The sequence below is a fragment of the Conger conger genome, chromosome 11 (assembly GCF_963514075.1).
Source record: "Conger conger chromosome 11, fConCon1.1, whole genome shotgun sequence".
Lineage (NCBI taxonomy): Eukaryota > Metazoa > Chordata > Actinopteri > Anguilliformes > Congridae > Conger > Conger conger.
Genome location: NC_083770.1, coordinates 16,521,444 through 16,534,143, shown reverse-complemented (window position 1 = coordinate 16,534,143; position 12,700 = coordinate 16,521,444). Strand labels below are relative to the sequence as shown.

At 42.3% G+C, this 12,700-nt stretch overlaps 1 protein-coding gene across 1 annotated transcript; it reads left to right on the top strand.

Annotated features, from left to right (window-relative positions):
* The first annotated feature begins 3,001 nt into the window (after positions 1 to 3,001).
* On the top strand, positions 3,002 to 12,224 carry oclnb (occludin b). The gene is made up of 7 exons (XM_061260300.1): positions 3,002 to 3,707; positions 4,649 to 4,813; positions 7,558 to 7,679; positions 9,505 to 9,666; positions 10,177 to 10,348; positions 11,014 to 11,055; positions 11,181 to 12,224. The coding sequence occupies exons 1-7, from the start codon at positions 3,093 to 3,095 to the stop codon at positions 11,277 to 11,279; spliced, it is 1,377 nt and encodes a 458-aa protein (XP_061116284.1). The 5' UTR covers positions 3,002 to 3,092; the 3' UTR covers positions 11,280 to 12,224.
* Positions 12,225 to 12,700: the final 476 nt, after the last annotated feature.

Sequence of the window (12,700 nt, the reverse complement as noted above, 5' to 3'; positions counted from 1 at the left end):
AGTAAAAACCTGTTGGTTCGCTTTCGCATAGGTCTGAAAAGTAAAAAATGCAAGGGACGTCGGTTTCATTGGGATTTAAATATGTATCACCAATTAGCCTACGGGAAAGTCTAACCAAACCCACTTTTGCCACCCTCGGGCGGAGCAACGGTAGCCTACCTGGGGGAGGACAGGACATCTGTGATGCGCACCAGGTGTGTCCAGTGTTATTAGCATACGAGTCTATTCAGCGAGCGCACTCACGCACTCAGGTGTTCCTACACGGACTAGGCGTAAGTCAGGTAGGCTAAATGTTTTCTCTGTGATAAGTCTGGGACTAATTCATGTATTATTGATGTTTCACTGCGAATTATAGTGAAAACGTTTGTGAAAATATACGTGGACGTGGGTGTACAGTATTTAATCTATATTAATGTTTTTAATTCCGATTTGGGTTAAAAGGGCTCGAGCCGTTTTTTATTCTCTCGGTGTTTTAAGTAAGGATATTAGGTATATTGAAGAAATAATAATTGGTCATCATGACAAATCTGGTAATGTGTGGAGATTGTAGATTGTAGATTGTAGATTGAGATTGTAGATTGTAGATTGTAGATAAACAGACTATGTGGCGTTGATTTAAAAACCAGTCGTGCGCTCTTGGATATGCGTGCGTCACGTTCTATTGTTTTCAACCTAAACTATTTTGATATCGGGACTTACTGGTTTTCGGTAGTTTCAATTGGTATTATCATAGATCATTGTAAATGTTGCATTTTATTTTTTGAAAACGTAAAAAAGCACATATATTTTCATTATTTTATATTTTCCTAATTTATATTTGCATCGGTGTGACACATTTAGCCAATATCATTTTCTGACATCGAATATTTTTTCTTGCTAACTCACTAACCCACTCGAATTATTTTGGCTTACCGCACCGATATTTAATTATCGTGTAAATTCTCATCATTCTTACAAATTATAATTCCTATCAAGTATCAAGTTTTTCTCTGTTCAAAATGAAACTCTGGAAAATCTGTATTTGTTGTGATGTGACATTTCACAGTTCAGAAGGTCAAGCGAATGGCCCGCACCTTCTTACATAAATACCTTTATTATGCTAAACGCAGATACAGGTGATGTATTGTCCTTGCAATAATCGACAACCTTCAGAAGCAATAGTGCGTTACCAAGGACAGTTCCACTGGCGGGAACATAAGAGTTCAGTTTTGGTAATGTCAGTCCACATTATTCCAAAAGGCTTCAGACTTCTCAGTATTTTCTTTTGCATACTTCAGACACTTAATTTTGTGTTGAAGTCATAGGAAAGGTTTCTTTCTGGCAACTGTGCTATGTAGGTCTTTGTTGTTTAACATACGTTATATTGTTGTCCTGTGAATAGTTAGACCTGTGCCTGCTACTCTTTTTTGCAGCTCTTTTGCAGTGATGTGTGGGTTCCTCTGAACATTTCTCACCAGGTCTTGAGCCATTCTATCTGAGCATTTTCTTGGTCTTCCAGACCTTGCCTTGACTTTAACTGTTCCATTTATCTTCCATTATCTAATAATGTTCTGACAGTTTGAAATGTTGAGAGAGTTTTTGTAGCCTTCTCTTTCTTGGTGGAAATGAACCATCTTCATTCTGACATCCTTACACAAATGCTTAGAAGAACACATGGTTGTTAACATCAGACAAAACAGCCACTGCAGTTGGATACTATAGAAGTACTGGAGTTACTTCAGAATACATTTTTTTGCCCTGGAATAATATTGTTAAAAACTTGTTAAAACTTATTGTGGGGAAATTATTGAGGGGAATTTTCCAGCAGTGTTGTGCTTTGGGTTTGTTTTGGTGCTGTGTGACACGGCTGTCCATTTGTGCACTATACAGAGACGCAAGGAAACTAGCAATCAGGAAAGGACGTGAAGACTCTGCGTGGAATTCAAAATGTCTGGTCTGAAGGGAAGTCCTCCCCCATACCAACCTGGCGGTGGCAGACAGTAAGTTACATCACTTTTGTCACCAGGACAGGAGCACAGTCTCTTCACATTGAACTACCGCTGTGCTGAATGGATTCATAGCTCCAGATTCAATTTTGTTTGGACTGTTTTACTGTATTGGTGGCGATATATATTTTAATGTACACAGTTTATCGGACACAAAAGGGTTAACCTATATTACTGTGCACACAGTCAAGTTGCAGGTCCCAGTCTGAGCTGATAAGCAATGTGATTTTATGTACAGACTTTGCTTTGACACTTTTTAAGCCAGCCTCTTGCATGGGGATGTCCAATCTTATTTAAAAAGGGTCGGGGTGGGTGCAGGTTTGTGTGTTAGTGATATGCCCAGTAGAATGGCACCTGATTCAACTAATGGTTTTCAATCAAGACATTGATAAGTAGGATCAGGTGTCTTTGCACTGGGCTAAAACAAAAACCTACACCCACACCAGCCCTTTTTGGATAAGATAGGACACCTCTGCTCTAGCACTCTGTTTAGGTGAGTAGGTTACTGGGTAACTGCTTGACGTGTGCTTAGTGTTAAGCAAGAACTGCAGGAGTTAGCCAGGGAATGACAAAATGCACAATTACTTACTATGGACTCATCACCGGGAAGAATGCAATACGACAGGTTCTAAAAACGGAATGAGCTCATAATTAATATATTCATCTGAAACAGAAACCTGCGGTAGTTTCTATACAAAATATTTCTGTTCACCTCTCATTTCTGTCCCTCTTCCACCCCCCCTTTCTCCATCTCTCTCTCTCCCTCTATATTTTCCTTCTCTCTTTCTATCCCTCTCTCTATCCCTGCCTCTCTATCCCTTTCTCACTACTTATCTCTACATCTCTCTTTATTTCTCTCTCCAACCCCCCTCTCCCTCCCTCTCTCGCTCTGCCCCTCTCATTATCTCTCTCTATCCCGCATCCCCCTCTCTCTTTCTCTCTCTACTTCCCTCTCTCTCTCTTTCTCTCTCTACTTCCCTCTCTCTCTCTCTCTCTCTCTCTCTCCGTAGCCACCACAGCAGAGATTATCACAGAGAGAGGAGTCGCTCATACTACAAGGGGGATGACTTCCTGCATTTCTACCGCTGGACCTCCCCACCCGGCGTGATGAAGATCATATCCATCATTATCATCATCCTGTGCGTGGCCGTGTTCGCCTGCGTGGCGTCCACTCTGGCCTGGGACACAGACTTTGGCCTGTCAGGCCTCGGCGGGGGCATCGGGGGGGGCATTGGAGGGGGCATTGGGGGGGGCATCGGGGGGGGCATTGGAGGGGGCGGTTACGGGGGCGGTTATGGGGGCAGCTACGGGGGCAGCTACGGGAGCGGCGGCATTGGCTCCGGTTACGGGGCCGGTTACGGGGGAATCGGGGGCAACTACACCAACCCGAAAGCGGGGAAGGGCTTCCTCATCGCCATAGCGGCCATCTCCTTCATCGCCGTGCTGGTCATCTTCATCCTGGTGGTTTCCCGCCAGAACATTTCCCGCTCACGCCGGTTCTACCTGGCGGTAATCATCATCTGCGCCATTTTGGCTCTACTGATGCTCATCGCCACCATAGTCTACCTGGTGGCCGTCAATCCCACAGCCCAGTCCTCCGGCTCCGTGTACTACAACCAGGTGGTGGCACTGTGCTCGCAGTTCCAGAACCAGGGGCCCCAGCCTACCGGGATCTTCATCAACCAGTACCTGTACCACTACTGCGTGGTGGAGCCGCAGGAGGTAAGAATCCAACTGGGCTTTCGTTTATCAGAACCACGAGACATGGAGCTAAACTATGGCCTGGTGGCTAAGGTGCTTGCGTGATACCTGGAATATTGGTAGTTCAAGCCCCAGTGAAGCCACAATAACATCAGTGTAGCTGCTGGGCTGCTGAGAAAGGTGTTTAACCCTGCATTGCATCATGGGATAGACCCCTGCTTTGTCAAATCAACTGAAAGTCACTTAGGATAAAAAGCATTAGCTAGATAATTGTCAAGTGATGTAAACTCATAATATCTGCTGTAGTCTGTGTGGGGTTCAAGAACAGGCTCGACATAGACTCTTGACAGAAGGTGAAAGGGCAAGACTGACTTATTTTCTGAGGCTTTCTGGGCAGCATGCATGTGTACAGTATGGTGCAATTCCTCTCTGTTCACTCAAAGCTTTATTTGTTCAGTAGTTTCAGCCCTACTGTTTTCGTGAGCCAACATGATTTATTAGTACAGTACCAACAGCATAGTGCCAAGCATTTATGCACTTGATCAATGTCTTATTTAATTAACTCATGTAGTGGTAGAGCCAGCTTTGTACTAAATATCTGCACTAAATAGCATCTGCCGTATCCTGGTGTTTGTCATATAAAGCTGCATTTTTTTACTTGGTGCCGTTTGACACAATGAAGGTATGAAAAGTGTCCGATAAATTTTTCGGTCATATTTTTTGCCATTTTGCTAGCAATTCAAGTAACATTAAAATTCATACGCGCTGATTTCTTTACTTGTTCAACATTAGGAATTATCATTGTGCGGTTAACATTGTGCAATGTGTCTATTTTGCTTTTAAGCTGTGTTTCTTTTTTTCATTCTTCTTGGTAAATGTGAGGATTCTGTTGGGGGCTACACTGGTGCGCGTCACATGTGTGAGTAGATTTTGACCCCCGCTCTGGTTCCTCCCCCTCCCAGGCCATCGCCATCGTCTTCGGGTTCCTGGTGGTGGTCGGCCTCATCATCCTCCTGGTCTTCGCCTCGAAGACGAGGGACAAGATCCGTCGCCACGGCAAAGCCAACATCCTGTGGGAGGAGGTGAAGCTGGTCGGAGACGGCACATCGCACGACGTGGGGCAGTGGGTGAGTTCAGGCGCAGGGTGCACGGGACCGTCTATCAAACAGCACACATGAACACACGCTCACCCTTGGCTTCTACGTACCGTAGTACACGCTCAGAAACAAAGTGACGGTGGAGCTACAATTTTGTTCTTCAACGATCAAGTTTCCCACATGTACGGGGTTAAGTAGAGTAATGATCTCTTTGGGTACAAATCAGTACATTTTCCAATTAAAATGACAAATGAATTATTGCTGGCTTGGGGCTGCCCCAGCGACAAGTATCTGTACCTGTTTAGGCTTTTATTTGCACCTGTCTGAGAGTGTAAGTGGAATGTGACGTTATCCGTAGACTTTGGCCAGTGGGCATTGAAGTGCATGTGCGCAGGGAACACCAGACATTAAGCGATGTAGGTCACTGTTCGCCATTCTCTGCGGCGGCCCTGATTCATGATTTGTTGTACGGCTGTGGAAAGGCCCAGGGGAGGAAGAAGCTCATTTGGCCTGATAGTGATAACATAACTTCCACACCCACCCACGGTTCAGCACCAAGTTTTCTAAAAAAGTATGCCACTTCTGCATCTTTGGTTTGCTTGCCAGTTAAATAATTAAGCCAGTGACAGGGCAAAACAGCCCAGTGACAGGGCAAAACAGCCCAGTGACAGGGCAAAACAGCCCAGTGACAGAGCGGAACAGCCCAGTGAGAGAGCAAAACAGCCCAGTGACAGAGCAAAACAGCTCAGTGACAGAGCAGTATTGAAACTGAAAGCCCAGGGGAACACATTTTGGGTGTGTATGCAAACATACACCCTGCCAATGGTCCCTAAACAGCTAATATGTAAATACTTGGTGTGGCCTACCAGAATAGATTCTATCCCTGACCGAACCAACCAACTGTCTGCTTTTGAAGAGGCAATGCCTTTACATCACGGTGTTTATTATTGGTATTTTATTATTTTATTTATTTTGTTTACATTTTCTTTACTTTATTTTACTAAAATAATCCAAATTAAATCTGTCTGAAATCTGGCCAAGAGGGCCACAGATCGAAGTTTCTAATCCAACAAATAACATGTAGGAACATAACAAATACACATTTATACATACATTACATGCATGCATTAAAATGCATTTCAGTGGCCTAACAGTGAGACAGCATTTCACTGAATAGACACTCCACAGAATATCAGGACTACATGGTACGCAGTTGCAGCCAGGTTAAAGGAGACAGGCAGTGTGTTTGCTGAGGCTCCCTCGGGTTTGAGAGCGAGGAAGGCGGACCTGTTTGCCGGGAGTCTCCAGCGTCTCTCAGGGAGGGGCGGGTGGAGGAGCGCGGGAGGGGGGAGAAGTGGAGTTTCATGTCCAGTTTCTAGGTGTGGCCTGTTGAAGCAGTTTCACTTGCACTGATCAAGTGAAATACTTTATCAAATCGAATAATTTATTTTTTAAAAGCCAGATAAATTGAACAAAATAGTTTAATAGATACACAATTATATAAATAGTTATATCGACACACAAACAGTATGTCCGTACAGTAAAATTAATGGCCGTTTGGCATAATGGTAAGGGAATTTGCTGTTCAAGCTACTTCAATAAATATCCAGTTGTATAAAATTACTGTATGCAAATGTATTCTGTATATATCTATACATACATATATATATATATATATATATATATATATATATATATATATATTCTATTATATATGTTATATATATATATATATTTAAAATACGATCCATTCGTACATCTGCTACATTTTGACTGACAGCCTTCGAGTTGAGCAGGGACATTGCGCCTCTGGCATCTCTGGTGGAGAGAGGCTTTGGAGGAGCAGGGGAAACCTGTTCAACCTGGATTTAAAGCTCAGCCCGTCTGTTTACCATACAGACCTGATAGAAAATGCTGACGCGTGGCTAACTGGGCCCTTGGCCTCAAAGTCAGCAGAGATGCAGGTCAGTACAGGCCGTGGCTACATTTCCAGACCAGGGTCCTCCGGCCTGTCGAGCTCAGGGCATTTTTGAGTTTCTGCTCAGAGTGGCACACAGCAGAAAGGAATGTGCCCATTCCTGTGACTGTGGGAAAGTATGAAAACAGGAAATGCTGGTGATAGAATCTGAAAATGGCTGCGCCGTAAATTCGAGTGACAGGTGACCCGAACGTGAACAGTCGAAACATTCCTGTTCCTGTACCTGTTTATTTTTGTTTTCTTTTAAAGGAGAGGAAACATTCCACCCTCTTTTTGTGTTTTTTTGGTTTATTCAGAGAGGGTAACAGATTATATCCATGGCATTATAGCCATGGAAGGAGACTGAACCACCAACCGCACAGGGGAGATCATAGATAGCAGGAGAGTTGGCCGCCCAACGGACTTTGCGACATTTCTTGCCAAAATACTTGCTTATTGCTTGGTTAGAGCAGTACTAGAAATCTGTCTTTTTTTGTGAGGAACGCAATGGATATTAGACCCAATGGACTCTCAAGCAACTTACAGTTGATTTGACTAAGCAGGGGCAATTCCCCCCTGGAGCAATGTGGGGTGACGGGCCTTGTTGAAAGGCCCAACTTCTGTATTGATCTTATTGTGGCCACACTGGGGCTTGAGTCAAGCTTCCAGGTCCAAGCCAAACACCTTAGCCACTAGACCATAGGCTGTAATCAGGAACACACAAGAATAGGCAGCTATAAGTATAGCTGTCGCCATGTTGCTATCAATGTTGAAAGGAGTCTCTTGCTAATACTCTACCTCGTTGACCTGTGTGCAGGTGACCAATGTGTCCGAGATGCCGGAGACTTTGCTGAATGCCTATCCGGACAAGATTGGAGGCTCCCGGAATTACCTGGATAATGCCAGCTTGGACTATGACAGGCCCCCCTATAGCCCTGTGTAAGTAGACTCCCTCAGTTCAGTTCAAATCTCACCCCCATCCTGAGTCCTGGAGAGCCACAGGGTCTGCTGGTTTCCCTATTCATCTACAGATCTAACCAATTTAGAACCCAAGGGGAGATGAGTTTAACCATGTAATCTACTGTTTTAGTTGATCGAAGTAACAACAAAAAACAGCACACCACAGTATGTGTACCTATGTGTAGTTAGGACCACTGGTTTACATTATATTTTATTTGTATGGCACTTTTCTAGTACCATCACAAAAACATTTACAGAGTAACAGGAGGGAAGAAAAAAAAAAGGGAAATACCAGCCACAGGCCCACAGGACGTAAAAACTCCCTAGTGGGGAGAAAAAACCTCAGATGGAGTAACAACCTCTCCTCTACTTATATAAGCTCCTGCAGCCCCTTAAGATAAACTAAGGACACTCTCGAGCAACTGAACAATCAGGGGCGAATGGAGAAATGCAGGACTCAATTCTCTGGTTTAGGAAAGATACTCTGATCTGTATAGTATGTTGATCAGCTTGCAAGCCATGCTGAATGGACCCTGAAAGCCACAATAAATGTGGATGAGCCATCCAGATGATATACAGTTCAGGGCTATCCGCTGCAAACAAGTATGTCTTCACAAGTGTCTTATTCTTGTCATGAGACTTTGCATGATTACAAAATATTAGCTGGATTCAAGTTGTTGTACAACTGGCTTGAGTCTTATTTAGGCGAAAGGTAAAAAAGGTAAACAAAGATTAAATATAGCTTAAGTCTAAATATAAGACTAAAATACATGTTGAAATTTACCTAGTTTTTCGTTTTTAGGACTCTGTAGATTACGTGTGTGAGGTTCTCAGATTAACCTCATCACGCCAGAATCACTATCCCTGCGACATCTCACTCCCTGCAGTGCAGACTCTTTCCTGTGCTGAAAAATGAAACCACCTCCAGACCAAAACAAGGCTGGAGAAGCCACAAATGACATTCATAAAATCTGGGTGGGACAGAGATCGTAGACATATTATACAATAAAGCAGCTGTGTCTACACCCCCTCTGCTCCTCCCGTGCCAGCGGGTCGGACTGCCTCCACAGAACCTGTATTGTGATTGTTTGCTTCTCTGGCTGGAAGTAGGCGGGCAGATTGTGAGGGATTTTATTAGGGCGTGGTACAAACCACTGGGTTAGAACGATTTTTTAAACAATGCATTTAAAAATTTAAAACATAGTTCTTAACTTCATTATAGCCGTGAAGGTTTTTTTAGAGGGAATAAGTGCACTGTTGTACATGTGATGGCTTGTTGACCATTGCTACGGGTTTTTTACCAGGAAACTTAGAAATCTCTGGAATGTTTGGAATGTTTGGAATTTCTAGCATTTATACTGCACAGTCATGCAGGCAGGCATTCATTTTTAATCCCCTTTCACCAAAAAGTGTATTTTTTTGTGTATGAATGTCGCCTGTTGTATGAGCTTCCAGTATTGTTTGATTCTTAAGTTCCCTGTAATTTAAAAGTTATGACATAGGACTGTAATACACGGATAACTTGATATGGATGTAAATACCCTCAAATTAAATGATCAATTAAATTATTTCCAGTCTATCCATTACGATTGTTTATCTCCGTGTGACATCAGTCAATTTATGCAATTTGTCGAGATATAAGCTGTGTTTGACATACAGTACCAAGACCATATGCCAGTTCTGTATTTGTAATGTATTTATTCCAAAAATGATAGTTTAAATAGAATGACACTGTCACTCATCAGTGTGATAATTATGCCAGCTACCGTGCTGAAACTAAAGTGACATTGTTCTCCCTATCCAGAGGCCCAGAGCAGAACGGCCCCGTGTACTCTGGATTTTACAGCAGCCCCTCTGAAATCCCTAGCTCCATAGTGAAACCACTGAGGAAGAATCGGCACAACGATGGAGGCTACACCACGGGTGGGGAGTCTGGAGACGAACTGGATGACATCGACTTCAACAGGTGAGCGGGGCGGGCCGGGGCCTGCGGGCGATGGGGAGGAAGGATAAAAATGATCACTTCAGGCTAATACGCAGGATCAGGGTAGCGTGACACGGACTGTTTGTTTTAGCCTGGCTGGAGACGGGGTGTGGGGGTGGGGTCAGCGGGTTGGGGAAGGCCTTCATCTTGAGCAGGTAAATGATTACCTGCTGGAATTTGAATTTGAATCAATGAATTTGACCCCAACTGTGACAGCGGAATCCTCTTTTGAAAAGAAACCGGTTAGCTCAAATGATCTGCTTAACTCACAGCGAGCTTACAGTGTACCTCTTTCCATCTCTCCTTCCCTCCCTTTCTGCCACTCTCCTTCCTGAAATCTCTCCCTCTATCTCTTCTTCCCTCTATCCCTCGCTCTTCCTCCCCCTCTCTCTCCTCTATCCCTCCCTCTCTCCCCTTTCCCACTCTCTCCTCTCTCCCTCTCTCTCTCCCCTCTCCCCCCCCCCTCTCTCTCTCTGAAACCCATTGCTGCAGTGAGTTCCCCACCCTGGTCACTGAGGAGGCCAGGCTGGACTACAAGCGTTCATTTGAGAGGGACCTGCAGGAGTACAAGGGCCTCCAGGCTGAGCTGGATGACATCAACAAGAGCCTGTCCAAGCTGGACAATGAACTGAAGGGGCTGGGCCAGGGCAGCCCTCAGTACCTGGTGAGACACAGCACAGGCACCTCCCTCACCTGAAATTACTCAAGTGAAGTGTGATTCGTACGTTGGTCAGTTCAGTTGAAAATAAAAAGACCACACTGAAATGGCCAGTGGCTTATTCACAGAGCACAAATTCCCAGTCAGGGGTCAGTCTATTAGAGAACTGATTCTTTCGCTATGGATTTATCTGAATCCCTGCTGATATTATGAAACATTGACATCGTAAAAACGCAGACACAGACATACTCCAAACTGTGCTTTCAGAACTGCTGATTCCTATGTATTTATTGTAGGACACGCTATGCGAATGTATGATGAAATACAGTATGATTATTATAATAATAATAATCATCATAATAATCCTAATAATAATGAAAAACGTTATATATATATATAGCAAAAGCTCATGAAAAAAATACTTTCACAAGAATTGTTGTACTGATAAAGCGGAGCAATGACTTTTAATATGTTTTTAAAATCTGCTTTGAGATTTAGACAACAAAAATATAGACTATTTTTCTATGAGTTTGACATTTTAATGCAAAGCATCGACATACCAGTGATTTTTACGTTATTAAAACATCACTGCTACCTTCTCTTTGTGTAACAGTACATTACTTTAATTTATGATTAAAGCTGACTGAAGTCATATTTCTTTATCTGAACAGAATACACTGGATGAATACAACCGTCTGAAGAGCCTGAAAAAGGTATGTCCAACACTGAACTGACAGCACGCAGTAGGCTACACTAGGCCAAGCTGTTGACATAGACTCTTATTAAAGTTAGCAAGGAGCACAGCAAGGTGATGACTTTCTCTTATGCCTCTCCCCAGTCTGCAAATTACCAGTTAAAGAAGAAAAGGAGCAAATATCTGAAGGCCAAGCTGGCCCACATCAAGAGGAAGATCAGCGAGTATGACCACCGGGCGTGAGGTGCCTGATGCTTGACCTCTGACCCAGCTCTCCCAGCCAGACTCCGCCTCTTCTGCCGAGGGTTAAAGTATGCAACTTTTGAATGAAACAGGAAGGATCTCCACCAGCTAACCACGAGAAGATGCCTGTGCTAATGAGGTTTTTTTAAAACCATGTAAACAATGTGTTTGCTCAAGGGCAAAAAAAAAAGAGCTTCCATTATTTTGAAGGACAGATCAAGATTTGTTTCACATCTCCCTTGCTTTTTAAAATGTATGTTTAAAGGTGTACCTGCATTCCTCTAAGGGCATTTTGGTGTGTTGCTGTTGTAACTTATGCTGCTGTGAAGTTGTATCATTTAATATCAATTACAAAATGGCTCTTACTTATCCTTCTCTGCCTGAATTCCTTGCAACACAGTAACAATGTGATATGCTTCATATTCTGAAAGAGCAACAGTGGGCAGTTTAATGTCAACATGGAATTCACAAGAGGATAGAGTTTAAGAGGAAAACAAAAACCTACACATTCTAACTGTAAAATCGAATTTCCTTTCTTTGCTCCAATATGAACAAATCCTTCAGTATTTTTCTAATAGCATGATTTGTATTTTACACCTCAACTTGTGCAGGAAAAGCCAACATCGCTTCTTGTGATTCCTTGCCATGTTTCATAAATTTCTTGTGTCATTTATTATGAGCAAATGGACTAAACATAAAGTAATTTTTATTCAGATAAAATTTTGTAAATATGCAAATATGTGAGTATGAGATGTATCTTTGAATAACATTTTGTGTGAAGCATCTTGCTTTTGGTTATTAATAAGGTTAAATAGATCTGAAGTGAAAATATCATCTCAGGTACATTATGGTTTTTGAAGCTATACAATAAGTATGGAAAAGGTCAATGTGTAGTTTTATATTTGTAAATATGAAAATTTCAATAAAAACAAGAGTAAAGAAGTATATTGTGTTTCATTAATTGAAATAATAACTGACTATGTTTTTAAGGAACATACAGGTGTCAAAACATCATTTTCATTGAATGCTTATTCAGATTAACATTCACACAGTACTGCATTTATCAGCATTGTTCACAGTAAATATATATTAAAACATATTTTAGAAATATATTTATTTTTAAATAGCACACTATATACAATATAATAATAATAATAATAATAATAATAATAATAATATAAATTAAGCTATTGTGTGTATGAAAGAGGCTGATTTCTGGCCTAGTTCCTGCTGGTATATGTGTTGATGGCTGATATGATTTACAGTAGGCAATGTTTGCAGGACAGACCAGTTTTTTCTATCATCACATTCACTTATTTTTTGTTGTACACACACACACACACACACACACACACACACACACACACACATATATATAGTAAAGGAATTGATCTGGTAAGCTAAATTACCTTGGATTTGGT

Bases quoted from the DNA above. Each gene is read 5' to 3' on its own strand.
- oclnb (XM_061260300.1), top strand. From the start codon at position 3,093: ATGAAGATCATATCCATCATTATCATCATCCTGTGCGTGGCCGTGTTC. The intron at 3,708-4,648 runs GTAAGAATCCAA...TCCCCCTCCCAG, and splicing joins GCGTGGTGGAGCCGCAGGAG to GCCATCGCCATCGTCTTCGG. The intron at 7,680-9,504 runs GTAAGTAGACTC...CTCCCTATCCAG, and splicing joins AGGCCCCCCTATAGCCCTGT to AGGCCCAGAGCAGAACGGCC.